We start from the raw sequence: 12,803 nt of genomic DNA, 5'->3' as shown, positions 1-12,803 counted from the left end.
ACAACTTTGGCTTTTCAATCATCTATAAATCGATAAAGTTGATTAGAGCTTTGAAAACTTAAATTTCTGCTTTACAGCCATGGATCAGACAGAAGTCAGAATAACAGTATATCACCATATGAACTGACTTCAGCACAGCTGAAGGGATTAGAAAAAAATGATTTTATATTTGCAAATACATAAAAACTGTCACTGATGTGTCAAAACAGCCCAAACTTGAGAAGAAAGTGTTCAAATTCATAGGAATGTATTATTTCAAATACAAAAGTATGCTGAGAGTGCAGAAAAGGGTTTCCAGTGGGAGAAAAGAAGTGCCTCCTGGCTTTACAGCTCTTAAGAGAAAATAAATATTCCATGATGCTACAAAAAGTAACAACAAAAAAAAATCCAGCAGAACTCCAGGGTTAACTTTGGTTTTGGTTGTTAGGACAGAGAAGGAAGAGACGTACCCAGGTTCTGCCACATGCTGAAGAGCTCGTACGCCATCATCACTCTCATATCACCATATCTGAAAGAGAGGAGAGAGACAACTGCCTAATGAACAAAAACAGGCAAGGAGGTCATGTGAAAAAAAAATAATCAAACTCACATTTAAGTTAACATACGAATATTAAAAAACTCAACTAATCACTGATCATTGTATTAGGAGATCTACTTATTTCCCAAGCATTTCAACATCATGACTTCCATAATAAATCACAAGGACTTGTGGTAGAAAAGGAATTCTCATTTTTGAGGTGGCAGAAAAAGCTGGGAACCCAACAAAACATGTTCTTACTTATCTAGAATCTTCTTCCTCTTAGCTGGTGTGGCATTTTCTAGTTGGAGACTTGGTTGGTTTATAAACAAAACCGCCAGGCTGAAGTAAGAGTTCCACACCTATGACACAGGAAGCAAGTTTTATAACATTCTACTCCAAGGAGTAAGTTTTAAACAAGTGTAGGAAGATATATGTTCCTTTAGATGTAGAATCAGACTGTTCCTTTTTGTAATCAAGATTTACCTTAATCAATATGTATCTTAACTATTGAGATTCCAAACTCTTACAGGTACCAACGGATTATTTAAAAGGTGGTAGGAACTAAAACTAAACACCTCAAGAGGGTAATGCCATTAGGTTTTCCTCTTAGCACCAGAGTTCAAAAATGTATAAAGCTTGGTGAGTCCAGCAAATTTTAAAGTGTTCTTTTTCTCTAGGTTAAACAGATTTTATCCCTCAAAAAAACCCAGAGATTACATTATATCACAAATAACAGCCCTTTAATTCAGTGTGTTTTCCCAAATAAATGAGGCATTTGCCATCATGCTGTGTGCACATACCTAGCAGCTTTTCCTTAGTAACACTGAACCTGTTGCCCATTTTCAACTACATCAGATACAGGGAAAACACTCTCTAAGATACTGCCTTCTGCTTTGCTTGAGTCAGTGGCCAGAAAAAGAGCCTCTGGGAGAGGAAGCTTTTGAGTGCCCCAACTTCAGGAGAAGCGTTGCTCAAATTTATCTTTTATTAGACGTGAATCTGTCCAACAGCAGCTACAAAAGGAAGATACTTGTTTACTTTATGAGGGGCTTGTCTTGATTTGATCTCACAGTGTCTCTGTTCTGCTTCCCCTCAATTCCACAGCAGATTCAAATTCCTGTCTTTTATGAGTTAGATCATCTGGAGCTCTACGGCCTCTAGATGGAGGCAGGGAGGACACAGCTCAGAGTCACCATCCCTGGAGGGGTTTAAAAGACACGCAGATGAGTTTCTTAGGGACATGGTTTAGTGCCAGGGTTGGGTAACAGCTGGACTTGACGATCTCGAGGGTCTCTACCAACTACAAAATGTTTCTACGATTCTGTGATTCTATCTTCCTCATAGACACTCAAACAAACACTGCAAATATAACCAGCTTCTGTGGAGAACAGCTCTTGTTCCTTTGTTACTGCTAGTTTAAAAAGATGTTGTAACATTTTCTCAGTATCAATTCTTACTTTAAAATCAAAGTCCGTTTCCGTGAAATTCTTATGCAGTGCAGAAGACAGGTACTGAACTGTTGTAACTATGATACTGCAGTCAAAACCAAAACAAAAAGGAAAAAAAAAAGAAGAGAAAAAGAACATTTGAATCTGGAATATAACATATTACAGTGGTTTGTGGTGCTGATGTTACTTTAGGTACAGAGACAGGCATTCTTCATGTAATCGCTACTAGATTTGCACGGAAGTCTTTCTGTGTTTTAATAAACGTTTGTTCTAAGGGATACAAGATTAAGAATTTTCATCATTATTGTAAATTTTGGAACTTACACAGTAGCATTTAAAATCCCGTCTATTTTGCATGGTTGGACCAAATTATCTCCAGTGAAATGCAAGAACACACCCACGTTTCTCCTATTTAAAGCAGAAATACTTTTTCCAGAGAAGAACAACTCAAAACCTTTGAGCTCTTTTCAGTCTCAGCTATGCAATCGTCCTTTATCTGGCTCACACTTCAACTCAACATATTTGTATTTTGCCAGTTCTGGATTCTCTGGTATTTTTTTTGTAGATGGCTAAGTACACCTTAGTGAAAGGCAATCAAGGCATGTGATAAATTCAGGAATTAAGAAACAGTATGTAGACAGTATCAAAAGAAACAGCACATTTCAGCTTCACATGAAAGCAACACTTGCAGTAACACATACCTATCAGTCTAAAGGTTTATGGCAAAATTGTGCCAAAGGGAACTAGGTAACCTACAGCATCTGAGGTAGCTACTCTTTCCACGTGGATTTTTGTTGTCTTACAGATTTTAATTTGATCTTTGTGCTTGAAATTCTGAAATCCACTTCTTTCACTTGTCATGAGCATGGTGAACTCACAGAGCACACAGCGTGGCGGAGCACTTGGTGTCATCGCTAGGGTCTGCTCCTTCTTTTCTAAAATAACTGAGTCCTTCTAGGTAGGTAAAGGAGTGAATGTCAGACATTTACTGTAGTGACTTACTGAGAAAGGGGGTAAGAGGCCTGCCTGTTACTAGCACTTGGTGTGGTGGCTGTTCCTTGCCATGTGTTATCTCAGCTGCTGTAACACTCTTATCCTCTGCGCAGCTACTTCAGCTTTGGGGTTTAACTTCTAACTCTTTGACACCTGTGCAGACTGGTATAGTTTAAGAAACAGAACAAATACAGAAGTCTCAGTTTGGTCCAGAGTGCTAAAATAACTGCAGAACGAGGATGAGCACTCCAGAATTCCTGTTGATCACCACACCTCAGTCTGACGAAACACACTGTATCACAAGCTTTAACTACCCAGTTGAGGGTAAAAGAATTCTGATACAGAATGTCAGCAGTTTATACCTGCTGCTCTACTTACTTGCTGGTAAGCAACCTCATCACCATCCAGTCTCGAGGAAAGACACCCATTTTCATCAGGTTCCGAAATACACAGAAAATCTTGAGGAGGAACTCCTGTCACATAGGGAAAAAAAATTAAATATCATGAGCAGCTGCAGTTTAATCTATTTTCTTGAGTATAAGACAGACAGATAAGCCAAGTATGCTCCAGCCAAGCTTTGTGTCACTAGGCCATTCCCCTGAAAACGTGGAAACGATATGCATTGGGATATGGTGCTATTAATTTTTCATGCATCTAATATGTACTAAACAAGTTGCAGCTGTCTTTTAAATCTTAACTTCTACAGTGAGATAAAAACTTCCTTATGTGTGTAATTGTATACAATTTCTCATATTATAATCTAGAGTTCCGGTGTCAATTCGCAGCTATTTTCAAATATACTGGAATCATAATAATTATTTATTTATGCATTCAATTAATTAATGTATCTGTCCAAATTCCTTTGCACTTATGTCACAAATTCATCAAACCCTGCCCCCCCAAACCCCATAAACCTCCTCCATACACTTTTAAAAATAGTAACAGAGAACCACATTCCAGGCAATGCGCAGCAGAACAGATCTCTTAAAGAGAATCAGCTCAATATTTGCTTTCAAAAATTTCCCCAGACTTGAAGGCATTTGTTTTTAGATTACCTGCACCTCTACAACTGTAAAGAACAACAGTGAGGGTAACGCATGCCAAACTGTTGGCCACGCAAACTATGATTTTATTGTTTTGTTTTTCTTCGACACAAAATGAAGAGAGCACAGAAAGTGGCTGTGCAAGGTTTCTTCAAAACTGTCCTACCATTGTGCATTTATTTGGGGGGGATGAGGAAATATTAATATCTTGGTGTAACTGAGCTAAGAGTAAAGCATCAGAAGCTCCTGGAGCTTTGGCTTAATTTTTGCCTTGATGTAACAGTGGTAAGTAAACATAATGCCTTTCTATCCAAGAAGAAGTATTGGAAATATTATTACAGCAAAATCTGGAAGGAAAAAAAAAAAGTAATATATTTTATTACTTATTATGATAGTCAGAAAAAATTGGGTATAAAAATCTTCAGGCTCTATGATACTCCTGAACATACCCTTAGATTGTTGGAGATCTAAGAGTGTCTGTTCTCATGGGTCTAAAGATAGATTTCCATTCAATGACAAAACTTTTCACTGGTCTGACATAACAACTATAGTTTAGGTAGCTTTTAAAAATATGTGTTAAAATTTAATATGGATTAATTTACCAAATAATTTTCCCATGAGCAATTCAAGTTACGTGAAAGGTAGTAATCTCAGATAACTATTAATGTGAGATGCACTGAACCCTGGAACCTCGAGGTAAGAATTCTATCATCCTAAATTTATCTCCTTGATTTATTCAACCTCTCTGTATGCACATGAAATATTTAGAAGCTGAAAGCCTCTTCAGAGAGGATTTCTCACTGTTTCTCCACTTCATTTGTTAAGGCAACATAAGTTCCTGCCACATTACATTCACCATATTGTTCATGGTTTATTGAGTGGCAGGCTAATCAAAAGCATTTAATATAAAATCTCATATTTATGAAAATATTCTGCCTTTTAAACAGACTGCTGTCAGAGATACTCCTCTCTCCTGTGGAAGCTGAGATAAAATGTCAGTTTCTGCTATTTTGATATATGCAATTTCAAAATGTCAGTGGCAAAAGAGCCACCAGAGAGGTCTGTACCCCTCGCCAACCACTTCTGTTCATGAATAGCCTTAATTTAAGTTCACGTTCACTAATTTGGGAAGCATGCATCAAGTGGAGTAGCAAGGTTTCTGCTTTCCCAAAAAAAAAAAAAGATTTTATCAGCTAGAGACATCTGTATCCCCAAAAAGGCTCAAAATTATGTTTTGGCATACAATCAACACTCTTCTTAAGTAAGCTCCAGTGCATATTGAACATCTAGTAAAATACTACAGAACAACTGACTTTATATTCACGGGAATCAAAAAACCTGTTCCTCTTTACTGTGTTCTCTATGGTACAATATCATTTTCTGTCTAATAACATCTATCTTGCCACTTTATTTGCTGTTATGAAGATAATTCAGTGCCCTGTGGTCTTAAATGTTTTGTAATGCAACACCTATTATTATAAAGGTGAAAGGAAGGTCCATGAATAGAGTGCGAGTGAATGGGAACGAATAGCAGAGCAAGTAATGCCGGAGACTCCCCTCTGCTCTCTCATTCTACAAACATGATGTTCTGTTGTACCTTGAGTTCATCCTTGCTTTGGAAGTTGTCCAGTAAGTGCTGGAAATGGGTGTCTGACATCTGCCGAAGCAGAGATAAAAGGCAGGAGACATATTCTCCCTGTTGACCAAATGAGAGATTATTTCATTCAGGAAATCTGAATTTTCATAAATATAAAACTCAACCTGCGGTAAGGTATAAAGGGAGGGGTCTGAAATGGCCCCAATGCCTATGAGAGGAAAGCTGACATGCACAGAGATTAAAAATACTGCATGTTAACTGTTCTTAAATTGCTGTTAATACACAGGAATACACCTCTTGGAGGTTCTTCCACAGATGCAGTTTTAAAGGTCTTTTTACCAATGTTGTTATCTAAACAAAAATAATTTAAATTAATACAGACACTAATGAATCTCCCTCCACGCATGCAGTTTTTGACAATCACCTTTTTCAGTTACTTAATATACTGTGTCTATCAAAGGTGTGACTGCAGCTCATGCAGACATACCAGGAATTATTTAAACTCATTGGCTCAGACACTCCAAACAGCAGAGTGCTGACAGCACGGGATCAGTATGAGCCACAAAACGTGTCTGGAATCTTGTAAATATTTGGCTCATTAGCGTTCACCAAGTTATGTTCTGTCAGAGCTACAGTACTAAGAGGATAGCAGTAAGATATTCTGAATATAGTTTGGGTAAGTCCTACATGAGCTACAATCACGTTTCTGGCCTGCAAAGCAGATGCACCCTAACCAGTTACCACAGTATCCCAAAGTGGTTTCCAAAGATGAGCTCCCCCATTTTACATATCTGAAAGCGAAGCACAGAGAAGTTAAGCAATCTGTCCAAGATAACGAGCGAGGCAGTGCCAAGAATGCAGGGTATGTCTTCTGACTGCCAGTCCCTTGCGCAACACTATCTTTTTCTGTGACAGCAAGCAACTAATTTGGAAAATATACAGGCTACTTTCTAAGTAGTATCTAATAAGATTCCATATATCACTGTGCTGTGAAATATAAATTTGGGAACAAACACAAGGGATTTTATGCCTGAGGCTGTCCACTACCTTTTTTTTTTTCTAATTGGCTGAAGCATCTTCCCAGATGCTTTGACACAGGTTGTTCCAATAAACTTTACAGGGCTGAACTTCATTAGGAAAAAAGGTGTGCTCTTAGGTGTGAGGTGGCAGGTAATAAATAACAGTAAGTCAAACGGTACAAGTAAAAGGAAATCGAGATGCTACAGGACATCTGCAAGCTAGTGCCTTTCTTGTTTTGTATCAAAGTACATGTCTGAAAACTACTATATGCCTTGTTCTTTATTAGGATTCCACCACTGGTCAGTTACTTTATCTGAGCGAACATGGAAAGGTCCGATCTTTCCTCTTGTGTGAAGTGTACCTCAGTGTACATCTGCCCCCAACAGCTTCTTGAGGTTTCAGCTATTTGATAAAAAAGCAAGTCTAAAAAAAGGGATATTCTGAACAACAGCTTAACATTGTCCATTGTGTAAAAGCTGCATTAGAGACTCTTGACAAGCAAAAATAGACTAAAATAGGCTAGAATAGAATAGGGCAACAAATCCAGAAAAGAAGAAAGCTAAACAGCAAAATTCCATTATTTTTCTCCTCTTCCATTGCATGTCAAAGAAAAAATTTCTTCCCCTAGGCTTATGCTGGCAGTCTGGACAAAGTGGTGGCTTTTCTCTCTTCTCCCACCAAGCTCAACAGCTCACTTGACTTAGGATATGTTAATTTCTTTTTCAAAATTATGTTGTGTTTCATTTGCATGAAATAATCAGCGGACCTGGGCAGAAGCTCTACAGGGTGTTAAGTAAAGGGATGTGTCTACTGAGCATTATAGTATTCTCAGTCTGTTCTCAGAGCCTGACACTCTTAGAGCCCTGGGTGATACCTATTTAGAGGTGAAGCCCTAGGCAGCTGCCCAGCCAGCATGTGCCCCCAGTTCTAAACAATAATTCTCAATCACAACTGCAAAGATAAACAAGAAAATAACCTCGAAATCCACACAAGCTTCCTGCAGACCTCTCTACTGCACGGAGGAAGGAATGGATTTGTGGCTTATTACGGGAAAAAGACAAAGCCCTGGGTGTTCATGCAGCAGAGATGATAATGAGGTGCCGTTGGTGGTGAGGGACTGAACCATAGGTTAAAGAAGCAGGAAATAGAAACTGATTGTTAGTTACTAACAGTGATTTCTGCTGTGCACTGCGGGCAACGCTGCCCTCTTACCGCCTCCTGAGACTGCGATTTACTCATGATTGTAAGCAGAGTTTGTAAAAGCACATCTAGGAGGCTCTCCACCATCATCTCAACCTCCTCCACGACATCTCCCTCCTACAGAGTGGTGAGCAAACAGACAGTTAGAAACCGGAGAGAACGGAATTGGCAAAGACAATTTTGCTGAGTCAGCCATGCCACAAATACTTGTTTTGCTAGAGTGCTCCAGAATGCAGGTTCAGAGAAGTACAATCAAATTCATCGTCGGTACCAGATACTGTTGTGATGCCAGCATGTGTGTTACCTCCTCAACCTCTGATGGACACATTCAGAGTCACAGCCATAAAGATAAATCTATAGTCAAAGGTCTGCGTACACTCTAGAACACAATGGGATCAAATTATGTTCAGGAATTGCTTTTGATGGCAGCATTATTTTGGCTTATTACCACGATACCTTTCATCTCATTCCTTTCACACAAAATCGCAACTTGTAACTGGAAATACTCATTGGTATGAATTATATTTAGCACCACAAGCTTCCTCCTTCAGAGTCAGGTAGGGAAAATTCACCACCCTCTGTGAGCATTACTTTAAATGATGAAGTTACCATTTGAGATCAGTGTTATGATCACCAAAGCTGAGTGTTTAAACTCAGCAGCAGTTTCCAGAAGTAAGTGTGATTTCATTGATTGGATAATTTTAGAGTATTCTCTTAACATGAATCACAAGGTGCTAGTTACTGTCTCTTGCAGAAGTGCAAGTCCTAGAGCTGTGTAGAGCTTTTGAACTCTATTGACATCAAAGTTCTGGGCTCAGATGAAGAAAATTAAACAGTGTCAAACCTGGTAAATGCGTATGCTTTTTTACCCTCCTAACAGCGAGAAGAGTGTGTGATCAGAATGGATCAGAATGCTCTGAATCACACACACAAGCGCAGACCCTCATTTCAGATGCTCTCCTGCTGACAGAAAGTTAGTAGAATTTCGTTTTTAAAAGGGTTTTCAAAAACCCTGTATTAACCTATAAAAATTCCTCAGTCTTCATTTCACTAAATCAGCAGTTCAATTAAGAAAAAAAAAAATAAAATCAAGCAGCAGATTACCAAAGAGCTGGTCTTGATAATGGAGAAGATACTACTGAGGATCCCAGAGCAGATAAGTAGCTCCTTCTGCTGTCGTAGGTGAAGGTGAATGTGGTGAAGTACCACAGGTAGCAGGATGCGCCGGGACTCTGAAAGAAGGAAAATCAGATCACAGTTCTTCCAAAAGAGACTTAGATTTGATTTGTACATATTTCTATCAATGTTTAGTTATTACAACTTATCCATGATGTATTTATAAACTTTTTTTACCATAGGGAAGCTTACAAAGTACCCGTGGTGAATATATGTAACAATGATGCCACCGAGAAAAATAATTACCAAGATTCTTGGCATTCAGCAATGAATTGTAATGTACTGTGTTCCTGCTCTTAGTCAGGGGCAAGACTTCACCTGAGATATCACTGTCTTACCAGAGAAAGAGAACAGGCGGCTGTCAACAGTGCGTGCAATAGACTGTAACTTGACGACATCCATTGACTGCCCGATGTGGACTGTGCTGGGCATGCTGCCCAGGGTGCCCCGCACGAACTCTGCAACTTCCTGCACAGTGAACATCTGCAGCAGCTCATCAAAGATCGCGGGGAAGGAGTTCAGCAACGCAGCCTGAAAAACGGAAATGAAGAAAAGGAACACTTTGAAGTCTGTAGCTACAGCTAAATACAGCAAAATGGAAACAACGCTAAAACTGAGATAAGGATATGCAAAACACTTCTGAATAGTGCACTGTGGCTGGTGCTAATGTTTTGCAATAACTAAAGGTCAGAGTGAACAAATCACATGTAGTATTATAAAAAAGGTTCTGTTGCAACACTAAGTCGTCTTATAAGTTGACCCCACAGACACTGTAGAGCTTCAAAAGGCTGTATTTTAGGATGCAGCTTATGAAACAGAAAAAAAACTTAAGGTACCAGAGAACAGAGAAGGGTTCATTTTTATTGATGTACTTTTTTTCAATAAATATAAAACCTGCTTCTGATTAGAGTTCGATACCAATTTTTAGTACTGAGCAACTACATAAGACAGTTAAAACTCCTCAGAAAATATTTTGAAGTAATGAACGTGTTGAATGACCCTGAACGATAGCACTGCCATGTGAATTGCAGTATTTCTGCAGTAGGGTGGGCTGTGACTTTATGTGAAGGAGGCATCACATCATGCAAGTAAGTGTGCACGTGATTCTTGCAATAATGGATATTTCCAGCAAGCTGGAGTGATCTTTGAAGGTGTTTCGTACAGTGCAGGAACAACAACAGCACATCAATAACAAAATTTTTCATCTCTAATTTTGCACTTTTTCAATTAATTTCTTCATAACAGTAGAAAATTCCATGCATTGCTCTATCCTCAAGTTCCAAAGACTTGGCATCTGAAAACTGCCACACACCTCTAATGTTTTAGAGTTCTTCTCTTTCTTCCTCTACAACCTACCCACAGCCCATACCTACTCCCTTCATTACAACTATTTGAAATTCCCCGCTGGTTGCTTCCCTGCGCTGGTGTACAGTTGGCTTTGGGTCCAGCTGCCCCAGTCCCCCACGACACCCACCCCCTTCCCACAGCCCTCCACACAAACCACGCTGCCTTCCTGCACAAGTTCAGGTTTACCAAACTTTGTTGCAGATCTCTGTTCAGCTTTGCCCTTCCAGAGCCTCATCATCCAGATTTCTTCTGTTCTGCAAGCTCTCATTTTCCCCACAGATTTTTTACTTTCTCACTGCATAAACATTTCTGTACCTCTCCCGTGCTGGCTCTAACACCTGGCACGTGCCTCTCCTAATCCCGCAGAATGTACAGCTTCCTTCTTTGCCAAGTCTCTCCTCAAAGTATCTTTTCCTTCAAACAACAGTGATATCTATTTAATAGTCCTAGAGCAAAGTCTAAATTATTTTTACAACTAACACCGTAGAGCTGATTAAATGATTCTGAATATAAATTTACCTCTTTCTTCTTCGTGCTCGTTATCTCTCTCAACATCTTGTCTCGTTACAATCAATTCAGATTACACAAAAACCCCCATAGCCTCTTGGGTGTTGTCACCTATTTGTTGCTACATACATATAATGTACTAACAAAATAAACAAATATGAATCATTTAAATAGCTCATGGTACTTTTGGAAGGCTATAACAGCCACAAATCCAGTCATCATCTTTATATTTGGGATAATACAGTAACAGCCCAACAATCCTTACAGGAGTTTTCCTAAACTTACTTCTAACAATTACTATAAAGTAGAATGACTTCTGTGGTGATTTAGGATTGCCAGCAGTAACCTAGGGATATGCAGGGGATCTCTCCAGGAAGCTCTGGAGCTGTCTCAAGGTCAGCTACATCATCAGTTCCTTGAAGAGCCCTTTTTTTTTGTACAACACCCCAAAATATGCTGGAACATTACTCATGTCAAACTAATTGCCTGGAAGGAAGGACATAATCAGTTTTAATCTTATTGCTGGAAAGAACTATATTGAGATCTCTCTAATATCCTGGATAAGACGACGAGTGTGAAGAAAATTATGTTTGCTAGGGCCTCCAGCACTTCTGTAGATATTTAACAGTTGCCCAGATTTCCAGAACTAATACATAGTCTCCTTGGCTCTCCTGAACAATGTGATGTATGTAATCTTGTGTATGCCCTCAGTAGTGTCTTTTCAGCATGTGGATGCCATAAGCTGTTCCATTAATTATGGAAATATTCCAAATTTCCTAGTATTAGAGTACCAGCCACTTAAACATTAAATTCCAGTTTATACGCAGGAAAAGAGGTTTTGGGGTAGGGAAAAAGAACCAATTGGGAACATCCATGATGAAATACTTGTGCAGTTCTGGGGATCGTTACTTACAGAATTAAATGACGGCCTTGAAGCACCACCACATTTTTGTGGGGCACATGTCCCAGCTCCGCTTGCCTGCCCTCCAGGCTGAGAGGCCTATGGGGCAATTGGGATCAAGGGGCAACATAGTGGCAAGGGGGAAACAAAAAGTAAACTTTTCAAAGATTAAACAAGGACAGGCTTTTCAAATTACAGAAGTCCAAAGAAAGAAATACCATAGTGTATATGTAGAGAGAAGGGAGGGGAAAAAAAAAAAAGATAGATAAAAAGGGAACATAACCCCATCCTCAAATCTGGTCTCCCTCTGTACCTCTGATCAACACAACTGAAAAACAAAGCCCCCTAGACAGCCTGCATTCATAAGGTGCTGTTTCCACTCACTGTCACTTGCCTGCAAAATCTGTGCACCTATTTCTCATGTTTGTGGCTCATTTTATTATGCCCACTAATGGGTAATTAAACAGGAGATTAGAGCAGCTATTCTCACTTTCAGAGCAGCTTGAGAAAGAGATCACATTGCTGGCAGCTTCCCTCACCAGCATAGCCACTCTGTTTTGCTGTTTTACAGCATTCACAGCAACTACTTCTTTGGCAAATTACAGTAGGTGTTCAAAATATCTGTAAATAGTAAATTAGCGATTACAAATCACCTTCATATTACCAGGAAGTTTTAGGTCCATTTTGAGATTCGCTGAGGCACACAGAACACATTTCACATTATTATTTAAAACTTTTAAACACCCAAGTATATAATTAGCACAATGGTCTTTAAAACATGAAACAAAACTTAGCCACCTCGTTACTCACTTTGAGTAGTATCTTAACCCACATGAAGTCGTATGGGCCATATTCAAAATAACGTATTAAACATGAGCGCAGGTATCACAGTACACTTGCCGTCAGGCTGCATATGATTCTGACTGTAACTTTAGAGTATGCTGGAATTAAGTTTATCTGTGAGTATATAATTTGAACACATCTGCTGTGATGTTGCTATGACCTTAAGTATTGACTAGAGACACTACAATTAAGAATTTAAAATTTCTTT

At 39.1% G+C, this 12,803-nt stretch overlaps 1 protein-coding gene across 1 annotated transcript in view; it reads right to left on the bottom strand.

The window, feature by feature from the left end:
• The window catches only part of DOCK3 (dedicator of cytokinesis 3), a gene marked incomplete at both ends in the record, with an annotated part of 193,529 nt that overhangs the window by 40,585 nt on the left and 140,141 nt on the right, over positions 1 to 12,803 (bottom strand). Inside the window, 9 exon segments of the mRNA XM_080350585.1 lie at positions 450 to 508; positions 779 to 879; positions 1,978 to 2,053; positions 3,340 to 3,434; positions 5,602 to 5,700; positions 7,792 to 7,938; positions 8,926 to 9,053; positions 9,336 to 9,528; positions 11,765 to 11,851. Coding sequence (XP_080206711.1) covers positions 450 to 508; positions 779 to 879; positions 1,978 to 2,053; positions 3,340 to 3,434; positions 5,602 to 5,700; positions 7,792 to 7,938; positions 8,926 to 9,053; positions 9,336 to 9,528; positions 11,765 to 11,851 — 985 coding nt within the window.

Source organism: Nesoenas mayeri (assembly GCF_963082525.1).
Source record: "Nesoenas mayeri genome assembly, chromosome: 10".
Classification (NCBI taxonomy): domain Eukaryota; kingdom Metazoa; phylum Chordata; class Aves; order Columbiformes; family Columbidae; genus Nesoenas; species Nesoenas mayeri.
The sequence above is the reverse complement of the archived record's forward strand: the minus strand, read 5'-3'. Positions and strand labels throughout refer to the sequence as shown.